A 12,716-nucleotide genomic window follows, 5' to 3' on the forward strand; every position below is an offset into this window, starting at 1 on the left:
CCTCAAAGACACCTGGAACCCCCTCAAGGATCCCTGGAAACCCCTCAAGGACTCCAGAACCACTGACCTCCAGTATCAGTGGGTGAATTCTCTCAACACTACGCCCCTTGGGAATGTATCGCTATCTATCAGTGACCCTGCATTGAAACACCAGTCACACACTTGGCTTATCATTCTTTACCCGTGTGTGTGTGTGTGTGTGTGTGCACACAGTGCTATCTATATCTATAGCCCCGAGAACGAAGCAGCTCAGCCCCCTTCGCTCTCTGGGCGCCGTCAAAATGGCTGCCGGTAATTCCACCCCACCCTCTTCCTCTTCTTCTTCCTTTCGCTAATGCATTATTGGCTCTTCCCTTTCCTCCCACCCAACCCTTTTGAGCCCGACACCGCCCCCAAACCCCCCCTCGCCCCTCTCCCCTCGCCCCTGTTTCAATTCCGCATAGCCGTTCGCCGCCGACATCCCAACGCTCCATTGGTCAAGCCACCGAACAAATGGAAATCCGCCGGCGCGCTGAAATTACTGATGGTTATCTCGCTTCCGCCTCATTGGACCGAACCCCCCGCACCCCCACCCCCTCCCCGCAAGCCCCTCCACCCCCTGCCATCTTGGCTTGCTTCCTCCCATCATCCCCTTCTCTTCTCCCTCTGTGTCTCTCTCTCTCTCCTTCAACCAGCCTCCACCAACCACACTCCAGCAACCAGACTCCCCCTCAAATGACTGTCTTTTCAATGCAGAAGGGGGGTCTCTCTCTTCTCTGTCTTCCATCTGCCTATTTTGCGAGGTGGATAGCCCATTATAGTGAATTACAGCTGGTCATAACAGTACTGCGGGGTCTCCGCTGCAGAGCATCATACTAGATCATATACAGTAGAGGATCGTATGGGACACGTCGTTCACCGCCCCGACCCGCAGAAATACAAAAAAAAAACATGCAATTTAATTTTCACGAAATAAAAAATACAAGTGTGCATTTCTGGAAAAAAAATTAAAAACTTCTGAACGGAGTCTGTTGAAATTGAAATCAAAATAAAATAAAAACGAGAAAGTGATTGCATGTGTGTGTGTGAGAGAGAGAGATCACATAATTTATGATCTCGTGCAGACACATACACACACTCGTACCCAGTTTGCAAAAATCCCCAGAACTGGCATCGCACCTGCATTCGAAACCAATGCTGTCATTTCATTCCCTGTATATTTATATATTTGTCGGCATCACCGGCTTAATTTAGCGTTGGCAGTAATCTTCAACATCGCCTGCTTCTCTTTTTTCCTTGCCATCTGAGCACCAGAGGCCATCATGTAGTAGGTGTGGAATCATAATGCACTCACTGGGGCGTGTAATAAGTCCTTTGGTGTCTGTCCACGCCTGTGTGTGTGTGTGTGTGTGTGTGTATGTGTGCGCACCCACAAGCAGAGGGAGAATGCTGGCTACATGATTGCTCCGTATTGATCTACATCAAGATCATCCAATACAATGCTGCATTTTGCTGCACTGAAGCTACATTTTTCCCTTGGTTACTGTTTTGTGGTACATTCATAAGTCAGCTGTTGTAGTAGCTGAGGCGGTGGATATACTGCTGACTATGATGTGACGGATATGGGTTGGTTAAAGGCTGATACTGATATTTTTGGAATGAACATATTCATGCATACGTGTGAGGAATCTGATCAAAATGTTTCATTAGAATCAATTCAGGTTAAGGGCTTCCCATAGGCAACCAGTGAAGTATTGATCAATTTTTCAATAAATATGTAGTCAGTCAAACTGCATCATATCCATCATATCAGAGGTGGAAGACACAAGTAATGTTTTTGCAAATTGGGATGTCTTGAATTGCAACAGATTAGAAAAGAAATGGCAGAATTTGATAAAACTTCTTCTGTATTGCCAAAATAGTTTTTACACTCGCTAGACATAGAAACCTTTTTTTTGTCGGTAAAGAAATAATGCGATGGAAACCTCATCTGTTGAATAAATACTGATGTAGGCCTGGCTTGACTGGTTCAAAGTGGCTTTAGATGTTCTGAAATGTATCTGTTCTGCAAAATATCTGTCCACAATGAATATCATACCTGCCGTCTCTCCCATGTACAAGTCTCCATCACAATTGCATGAACAGTAGTTGGTTGATCTGATGCATCAGTCTAACCCTACTATTGACTGGTGGGTATTTTCCAAAACATAGGTGTACTGTTTGTACCTGCATAACACTCAACTTCTCAATTCTGACATTTCAGTAGTAACAATTCCCAAACAATTCCCAAACAATTGTATGAATTCCCATTGTATGAATTTCATTGTCAAATGCTCATAGCCACACTTGACACAATACGTTTTGAGGAATAGAGTTTAACCACCTTTTTCAACCCATATAAATCTTGATGACAAAAATTCATAGTGTACAGAAGAGTAAGTAGCATCAAACCGATGCAAGTTATATGATGATAGGGTAGTTTAAGGGAAGAAAAGCATAAATGATTGGTTTTCTGGAAACAGAATTGATCTTGGTTCATATTGGTGGTTGTTTGCCTTACCGTGATCACATTCCACACTACATCAATGGTAATACTTAACAGATTTATCACGTGTTTGTGTAATACTCTTCAACCCCCCCCCCCCCCTCCCCTTTCTCACCCACCACCTTTCTTGTAGTAGTGAACCTGTAATTGAAAAGATGAGGGAATTAATGAAATACTGCTAATGCCAGAAGATCAAAAAGGAGCTGGCAAATTTAAATTAGCTGGCTATGAAATTGCTTCCACTGGATGGCTGCTTGGCGATGGCTTCGAAACAGTCACCCGCAGCTTTGACAAAATGGAATAACAATTTTCATCTGAGGAGAGAGAGAGAGAGAGAGAGAGAGAGAGGGAGAGAGAGAGAGAGAGAGAGAGAGAGAGAGAGAGAGAGAGCAGACTCAGTGGGGCCGTAAACGGATAATCCTCACCGCCGTTTATGTTTTTTTCCCGTTCTCTTTCTTTGACGATGATCGCACCATACCTCCGCATACTTAACTTTTTTTTTCCCATTTTACAGAGTTGTGTAGTATGACATCGAGAGCAGGGTCAGACCGATATATGTGTTTTCCGATACTGGACTTTTATTAAAAATGAGATCTGGTTCAGTCAGTGTCATCTGATACGATGGATATGATGCAGGTTGATTGATTGTATATTTTGTATAAAACTGATCAATACACTACTCCACTACTAGTACTGTCTATAAGAAGCTCTTAAACTAAACTGATTCTGATGCCACATTTTGATTCCATTGCTGGTCTAAATGCTATTTCAGAGGCTTTTCCATCCTGATAACAATAAAATCCTGGGGGAAACTCTGAATGCTTGGAATTTTTTGGGAATTTCTTTGGCATGAAAATAGTCAAATTTAAAGACATTGAATACCGGCACAAAATATTTTCTATTGGCAGGTGCAATCCAAAAACATCGGCATCGTATCAGCCTTCAAAAACCCATACCGGTCGAACCCCAATCCAGGGAGCTTGATGTGGATGAAAAAGGCTGCCATTTTGTGCCTTGTGTAGTGTGTCTGCTTCATATATTATGGCTTTTGCTCAAGCCCTCTTCTTCGCTGGTGTGGGCGAGCGGCTCCATTCGATACGCCAGTAGTGTGCAGTTGAAGGCGTACATGGGAAATACCGTATCGCCTGTTAAATCTGTTTTTCTTTGCTTACCCCCCCCCCCCCCCTTTTCTCTGTGTCTCACTCAGCTCTAATTTTCTCTCCCTACCCGCAGAGAAAGAGAAAAACCAGCATTCCCATTCATATTCAACAGAACCCGAGATAGTGTTTCGCTCATTCTCTCTCTCCTTCTCTTCCCTCTGCATGTTAACTAATGTTTTCTCGGAGCTCGCTGAATAACACTTTTCTTCTGATTAACAATACAGGCGAGTGCATGAATAATTTCCCCTTTTGCTAAGCAATCTGTTTTCCTCCTATACACCGTCCCTGTCAGGTGAGCCAGGGGGGAGAGAGAGAGAGAGAGAGAGAGAGAGAGAGAGAGAGAGAGACATTGTAGTGGAGTTGTTCAGTTGACTATGAATGGGATTATTCTCTCTCTATCTCTCCGTTGGATAAGGCCAACAGATGGTCCACTCAGGAATTCCTGAAAGCTCTCACCTGAGCTGAGGCCAGATCACGCCTCCGTCTAGTGTGTGCGTGTGTGTGTGTGTGTGAGAGAGAGAGAGCACCTGCATGCGTTTGACGTCCTAGCTAAGGTTAGACCGATATACTGATTTGCCAATGTTGGAGTCATCCACCTCTGATATGATGGAGGTTCCTCCCTGACCACAGCTAGTCAATATTTTAAATTTTTAATACTATTATTTTTATATCAGATGTCTGAATCACCTTGCGTGCCTTGAGGAGCTGCTAACCCTAAAATAATTTCATTAATATGGCTTTCAGTGGAGCGTTTGTATCCTATGGTCTAAATTCTAAGTTTCAGAGGCTTTTCCACCCTGACAAGAATAAAACTCTGGAGGAAACACTGAATTTGTGTCATTTTTTGCCAGGCTAATTTAAAGATATTTAATATCGGCACAAAATATCGGCTATCAGCAGCTTCAATGCCAAAATATCAATATTGGTATCAGTTATCAGCCTTCAGTTCTGTCTGCATCTGTGAACATGGAAAAGTGTCTCCCGATGCTAGACACATAAAAGAGAAGATTGTTTTGATGATGTTCCACTGAATATTTGTAATAATTTAGTATGAAAATGGTCAAATTTAAAGACACTGAATATTAGCACAAAATATCAGCTATTGGCAGCTTCAGTCCGAAGGTGTCGGCATTGGTATCAGCCTTCAGAAACCCACATCATTTGAACCTTAGCCTTAGCTCAAAGCACTCATGTTTGTACTTTTGGACTTGCTCCCCGCCCACCACTTTCAGTGTGTTCATGACCTCAGTCCAATCATTGCGGTCACAAAACACCCATCCGCACCCCTCTGATTTGTTAGATTCAACCTTTTTGAATTCTGAACAATTAAAATGAGCTCTAAAAATAATCACCCAGCTCTGCCAAGATGCTGTGGAATTCATGAGTGATGCTGTTTTTTCCTCGAATAAATGAGTCATGCCCTTTGTGAGTTGAACATTGGCTCTCCTTGAACTGAATATTCGTAATCAACCATCGGAGCAGTGCGAAAGACAGGCTTGTTCGGTTGTCTTTTCAGGTGCTCAGGAGAGAACAGAAGGAATAATAGGGAATATTTTTGTTGCGCTGCTATCGTTCGTCACTATTGGTTACTTTTGATTCGCATTTAGCTGTCCTCAAAGTGGACAGAAATAGCAACGATTGCTTGTACTTTAGGATGAATTGGGAGGCGTTTGCTTGGGGACGAGTGAGCTACAGAAAGAGTAGATTGAGTGTGAGAGAAAGAGGTGTATACAGCTTATTGTCATCATACAAAAAGCCTTTTACACTATGCAGAGATTGAGTGTTTCCACCCTCTCTCACCACAAAGTACTCTGGTGGACAGTAACGAACTCCTACCACGAGAAAGTGGGAAGGTATCACACATGCACATACACATTCCTCAACATATACTGATGATGCATAAATGTTTTCTCTGTGGTCCCAACTTTTCGCTCTGTTTTGAGAGGGATGGCGATGGAGGGAGTGAGTGGATGGATGAAGATGAAGAGGTGGCTGGAGAGGTGGAGTAGAGTGACAGGTAGACAGGCCGATGAAGGGAAAGAGGCCCAGAGAAAGATGGAAAGAGAGTTAATGGTCACAAAAAAAGACAGAGGAGCGAGGCACTGAGCCACAACGAGAGGAAAAAGTGGCAGGAACTGCAATTAGGATAGAGAGAGAAAGACAGAAGAATAGAGACAGACGGGTGGATGAGATAAAGTGCTCGGAGGCACATCAATAGATGGAGGAGTTTTGAGACTGAGCTCTACAACCAAAGTTGGTGACATTTTTTCCCCTATGATGGCCAACTTGTAAGACTTCATTTGCATCTGGTATTAAAGGGGAAGTAAGTAAGGTTTTCCTGCCCCACAGCACAAAATGTCCATAATGCATCTGGGGGGATTGATAGGGTTGTAGGCAGTGCTTAATTTTTAAATTATGAGGTCCCGGAACACGAAGGGGTCGGTGTTCCTGCGAGTCGGTGTGGAGGGAAAAGGTTCCGCAACATATCAAGACAACAAGTGCATTGAGGCACAGTGGTGCTCAGTACAGCCATATAGCTTACTGTAGACCTAACAGCCTAAACATTACTAAATGACCAACTTTATGACCTTAGAGCTCCGACTACTGGGGACCTATAACAATATTTGATTATTGCATAGGCTACATAATGCTCATGCTCCAAAACGATGGGTTTTTACAAACCTGCCCTTCAAGTAGTAGACTAAAGATATAACTGCACTGTTCACCACATAAACATGCCCACATAGGCTACTTGGCTATGAGACATCCTAATCATACATAAACACATCAAGGAAACTGTAATGGCTTCAACCATTTACCAGACAAATTCTGGCTCGAGTAGTTAAGCATCAATTTTCAACACAAATACTTTCATAGGATATCTATTTTGAACGTAGGAAACAATGTCAGCGATTAATGAAATTACAGCAATAAAAGGTGTCATGGTCATGCCATGCAGCAGAAGTCGGCCTAAATGCGACACTCAGCTGGACCACTCTGGTTTTGAAATGCCCACAGTGATGTGGGGCTTACAGCCCTTCACGTCAGCCAATTATATTACCAATTATTTTTGGACACTCAACATAACATGCGCAATTGTCCACATATTTAACTGTGGGACTTAGTCTGCACTCCAAATAATTTGATGTTGTTATTGATGTTATTGTCCCAGCAGAGAACTGTAACACATTTACAAACAAAAACAACCATGCTTACCTTGTCTAATTTTCCAAAATAGTCCACACAGCGGACATATAAAGGACAGCAAATTCAACTATCTTTTAGCCATGACGCTGTCTGAAGTTTACCATAACATACTCTGCAGAGCAGCTCACTCATACGTGACGTGATTACTATGCGCTTGTTGCTACTTTCTAATAGGGTAATCACCTGTCTTCATATGGAAATTAGCCAATTAGGTTTTTGGAAGGGAGGGGAAAGGAAAGAAGAGTCAACTATTGGGATTATTACATGGCAGACAAAAAAATACCTTTCATGCCACCAGAGGTGCCGGGTCCATGCAAATAGGTACCGGAATGCAGGTAGTCCAAAACCGCAAGGTGCCGGATCCTGCCGGAACAGGATCTGGCACAAATTAAGCACTGGTTGTAGGTGCTGAGATTTATTGATGACATTTTTACCCACGGCGATGACATTTCCCATGGTGATGGTGTTTCTAGTCATGGTGATGTAGTTGCTACCCATATTGACAATTCTACCCCTGGTAATGATGTTTCTGCCCATGGTGATGACGTTTCTTCCCGCGGTGATAGCATTACTACCCATGATAATGACATTTCTACCTGTGGTGATGACGTTTCTAATCGCGGTGATGATGTTTCTACTGATATTGACGATTCTACCCTTGGTGATGATGTTTCTACTCGTGGTGACAATGTTTCTACCTGCGGTGATGACGTTTCTATCTGCGGTGATAACGTTTCTACCTGCGGTAATGATGTTTCTATGCAAGGTGATAAGGTTCATACCCATACTGATGACACTTCCACCCATAATGATGACGTTTTTACCCATGGTGTTGACGTTTCTACCTGTGGTGATGACATTTCTACCCATATTGACGATCCTACCCTTGGTGATGATGTTCTACTCTTGGTGATAATGTTTCTACCCATGGTGATGACGTTTCTACCGGTGGTGATGACGTTTCTACCCAAAATGATGACATTTTTACCAGTGGTGGTAATGTTTCTACCTGTGGTGGTGACGTTTCTACCTGTGGTGATGACATTTATATCTATGGTGATTAGGTTTCTAATGACATTTCTACCCTTAATGATGACGTTTCTACCCGTGATGATGACATTTCTATCCATAATGATGACATTTTTACCCATAGTGATGAGGTTTTTACCCATAATGATGAGGTGTCTACCCATAATGATGACATTTCAACCCACAACAATGATGTTTCTACCCGTAGTGATGACGTTTCTATCCATGGTAATGCTGTTTCTACCCATGGTAATGACGTTTCTACCCACGGTCATTGATGACGTTTTTACGCAAGGTGATGACACAGGTGATGTATAGGTTGCCAGTGGTGTATAAGTTGCCTCATTTAATCCCAGATCTCTGTTCTCCTCACTGTATAGCTGTGACCAGGGCTTTACTGTACTTAATGCACATGAGAGACACAAAAACTCTCTCCACTCACCATCCTTGCCCTTCTAACTCCAGACACTGATTCATCGTGGTCAGCCATGCAGAAATTTGGAAGAAAATCTGCACATCATAAATCATTATGCCACTCAATTATGTATGAGCCAATGACTTATTCATTGCTGATTCATATTTGGACTATAACCATTACCCCGGTGCCACTGAGGCCTGTCGTAGCATTAATGATTCATACAAAACAATCCATATTATTCATTCATCAGTGCTTTTACAGTCATTTATCATAGCCATAGGCTCAACAGTCACTTAAAGTTGTCAGAGTTGAAACAGCTTTGGTGTTTCAGATGTGTCTGTGTTTGTGCAATGTGGATTTTGCAGTAATTTGAGGTGATATTGTAGATTTCGAAAGGGAGTCTTTCAAATAGCGCATATTGGCAAGATCAAGAGACTTTGGCCAATATAGAGAAGTCAGTCGACAAAGGGAAAATAAAGTTGACAAAAACTGGCTATCTCTCATGTTTAAGGTTTCCATAACTCTTTTGAGTGCCTATCAAAATGCAGAGACTTTCAGTATATTCTGCTTGTGATTTTGTTAAAAATAAAATAAAACTCCAACTAGAGGACAAACTACGTCATAGTTTATGGAAGGCCCTATTGAGAAGTTGAAAAAAAGGGAGAGCCGGTTTCGATACTTTGCCACCCAGGGCGTGTGGCGTCCCGTTGCCTTCCAAACATAAGGGAGATTTACTGGGGCCATAACTTTCCCTTCTGCCATCTCTCTCCTTCTGACACTTTTATGGATGACCCCTAGCATGACTTATCCAGGCTCATCCATCAAATGGAGGCTTGGAATGGAATGGCTTACGGACGCCATTAAAACCATTATGGCCCGATAACAATCTCCTCACTTCGTCCTCATTTCAGTCATAAAGAAGTTTCATTCATTTTCCACTCATTACCATTCCATATTTCAGCAAAATTGCTATGGCTACTTCTCTGGGTGACTGTAATCAAGTATTGAACTTGTTGCTGTATATCACCACTCAACAAATTGTAAAAGACAGTGGCAGTAATGACAGTGATTTTACTGTTAGCTGATTTCAATTCCAAAAACACGCTTTCTCACAAAATGATTTAGGTGATTACATAGCAAAATACATTTTAAAACCTGCCAATGTTGATTTGTTTTTCTAGTTGCATTCTGCCTTTCCTCTGCTTGTCTTTTACACTTGCTTGTCTGTCTGCCATCTGAAACGGGACGATGTTCTTATTCTGGCGGGTCTGTTCTCGCCCCTGCAGGTGTGTTTCCTCATGAGTGAACTAGCGTGGTTCCTCTCGGCGTCCCAGGGGTTTACGCATTATCCATGCACACCGATAAGGCTTGTTTGCCCTGGCGGTGGGCCATAAATGGAGAGAGAGGCAGGGATGCTCGCTCACCTTGGGGTAAAGACGTCGCAGACAAGATGTAGTTTGACTTTGCCAGCTCCTAAGGTAGATGAAACAAAATTGGAAAACTTTACTTTGAACTAAGGAGGTGCCATAGCTGTTGGACGTACTCAATAGTGGTGGTATGTCCTTTTTTGGCCAGCATCAACTTTTTGTACACCAGTTATAATTGAATATTATATTGAATATTTCCTTTGAGTACTAAAATCACTGGGGACACATCTGTCAAGCATGGATACCAAACCTTTAGATGCAGTAAACACCCATGACACTGCTTGTGAAGCTAGAGTATAGCTCTTCTGTAGCATCCCTCTTCCTTTCCTGCATAAAATCTGAGGATCTCCTTTCGTTCAAAACTTTTCCATCTCCCATATTGGATATGTTACCACAGAGATAGTACTCACCCACACACACACACACACACACACACACACACACACACACACTCTATTCATCTGCCTACACCCACATCCAAAAATTATTCGCTAAGTGTGGGTTCCCCATCTCATTACGTATTAAGAAGCTGGGTGGAAAAGGGTCTGGATGGGCCCTTTGTTGAAAAAAGCGCTCACGTTAATTAATAATTGATCATTGCCCTATCATTGGAGGTGTTTTTGGGAGGTAGGGCTATCTGCAATGTCAGGTTGTCATGCCAACAGTGAGATAAGATATCAGGGTGTTGTCTTAGGAGTATGGAAGCTCTCCCAAGGGAGTTTTGGTGAGGTCTGGTTTCTGAGATAGCTTGTGAATGGAATGGTACTCAACGTTACCTTACTTTTGACCGACCAAGACAAAGTCACATCTTGTCTGATATAATAACTGGGTTTTTTAGGGCCAATACTGACACCGATATTTTTTGACTGAAGCTGCCAATATCTTTATATTTGACAATTTTTGTGCCAACAAATAAAGGAAAATATAGCTGCAAACGGCGATTGAGAGGTCCAAACACACTTTGAAAAGACAGACAGACAAAACATAATGGAAGGTTGACAAGGTAGATAGACAGACACACATAGACAAGTTTTGTGATGATTGGACATGATTGAGCAGTTGATTAGTTATGGCTAATTTTGTGTTAGCCCGTGACTTTTGTCCAGTTTATCATTTGATTGAAGCCATATTTTCATCACACATTGTTTTTGAAGCCTGATACTAATATGGATACCAGTACTGATATTTTGGTATTGAAGATGCTGACAGCCAATAGGCCTATTTTGTGCTGATATTCAGTATCTTTAAATTTGACCATTTTCATACCAAAATGACAGGGATTAAGTGTTTCTCCTTGAGTTTTACTCATATTATGGAAAAGCCTCTGAAACAGCATTCAGACCATCATGGGTCACTAAAACACAACATTGAAACCCAGACTAATGAAATTATTTTAGGGTTAGTAGCTCAGGTAAGAGACAGGTAAGAGCAGGTAATCCCAGGTTGAGTCTGAATGCTGAATGTTGAGATATTTATCATTCATTTTCATGTTTTACTGTTAAAGATTCCTGAAAAGGCACACTAAAGCACACACTGTTCTCGCTCATTGCAAGTGAAACTGGTTCATTTTATGTGGGATGAAGTCTTCTTTGAGGAAGTGATGCCTGAGGTGTCTGTGTACAGAAGATGAAAGCGGCAGCCATTTTACTTCTACGTTTCTTTTTCCTTTTTCTTTTTTTTTCTTCGGTGGGCGCTTTATTGAGTATGCAGAGCACATGACTGCTGCTCTCGCCCAGAGCTTGGTAGTGTTTTAGCGGCTGATGGATTCAGCCGTGGTGTGGCTAAGCTCACAGTGTCTAGCATCTCTGCTTAAGAGACAGCGAGTTAATTGAAGATGATCTCACAGATAAGTACTCCAGACTGGACTCTTTTTTTCCTGTACTCCCCCATAGCTCTCTTGCGCCCTTCCCTATCTCCTCCTCGTCTTATTTCTTCTTTCTGCAGTTCTGTATTTTTTCTCCCCTCTATTTTCTTTCTCTCTCTGTCACCATGGCCCCAAATAGACTCGGTACAACTCATCCTGGTTCTTTCGTGTTCCTTTTAGCCCCTCCCTCCATGGCCTAATCTTTGCTTCTCTTTGCCTGATCACAAGCATAACCACTGTATCACAGGCTGGCCATTTGACAGGAAATGGCAATTTCACTGGCAAGATTAGGCCTTTGATGTTGTTGGATGATAGTTATCAGCAGTCTCCCTTTACTTCTGTCGTAGCTGGCATTCCTCACTGTCACAGTGTCTAATATTTCTGATGGTCCTTCTTATTTTCTGGACAGAGTGGCTCTTTTGTTGTTTGTGTCAATCAGTGTCTGGGGAGGTCCTAAATTATAAGACGGTGCCCTGCACAAACTTTGATTATTGTTTTATTGTTTTGATGTACGTAAATAGCAGTAGCATATCTGGAAATTATATGATGCTGTACTCTTGCTTATGTTTTACCAGATGCCTAAAAACCACGTTGTGAAGGTAATAATGACACCCAAGTGATATTTCTTGACTGAATTTGAGTCAATGTCATGCTAACTCCACTGCACTGACTCTGAAATGCACTCCACTGAACACCTCTCCTCTCTTTTTTCCTTTCACCACAGCGAGGGAAGAGAACGTGGCCACTTTCCGCGGCTCCGAATACTTCTGCTACGACCTTTCCCAGAACCCCATCCAGAGCAGCAGCGACGAGATCACGCTCTCCTTCAAGACGTGGCAGCGCAATGGCCTAATCCTCCACACCGGCAAGTCGGCCGACTACGTCAACCTGGCGCTGAAGGACGGCGCCGTGTCCCTCGTCATCAACCTGGGCTCCGGAGCCTTCGAGGCCATCGTGGAACCGGTCAACGGGAAGTTCAACGACAACTCGTGGCACGACGTCAAAGTGACCCGCAACCTCCGCCAGGTAAGGCACCGAGGCGAAGGGTGGAAAGTGAAGAGTGAGCGCTGTGGTTTGACGCAAAGCT

The 12,716-nt window shown here is 42.8% G+C and overlaps 1 protein-coding gene across 29 annotated transcripts in view; it reads left to right on the top strand.

Moving 5' to 3' along the window:
- Nucleotides 1–12,716, top strand: part of nrxn3a (neurexin 3a) — a 353,072-nt gene that overhangs the window by 71,987 nt on the left and 268,369 nt on the right. For 24 of the 29 annotated variants that reach the window (XM_071914343.2, XM_078289649.1, XM_078289650.1 and 21 more), the window contains one exon: nt 12,354–12,655. In XM_071914343.2, the coding sequence (XP_071770444.1) occupies nt 12,354–12,655 (302 nt within the window). Of the gene's footprint in view, nt 1–11,192; nt 11,228–12,353; nt 12,656–12,716 lie in introns of all 29 variants that reach the window. The other 5 variants (XM_071914348.2, XM_078289663.1, XM_078289664.1 and 2 more) reach the window with 2 other exon arrangements.

Source organism: Centroberyx gerrardi, chromosome 17, assembly GCF_048128805.1.
Source record: "Centroberyx gerrardi isolate f3 chromosome 17, fCenGer3.hap1.cur.20231027, whole genome shotgun sequence".
Classification (NCBI taxonomy): Eukaryota; Metazoa; Chordata; class Actinopteri; order Beryciformes; family Berycidae; genus Centroberyx; species Centroberyx gerrardi.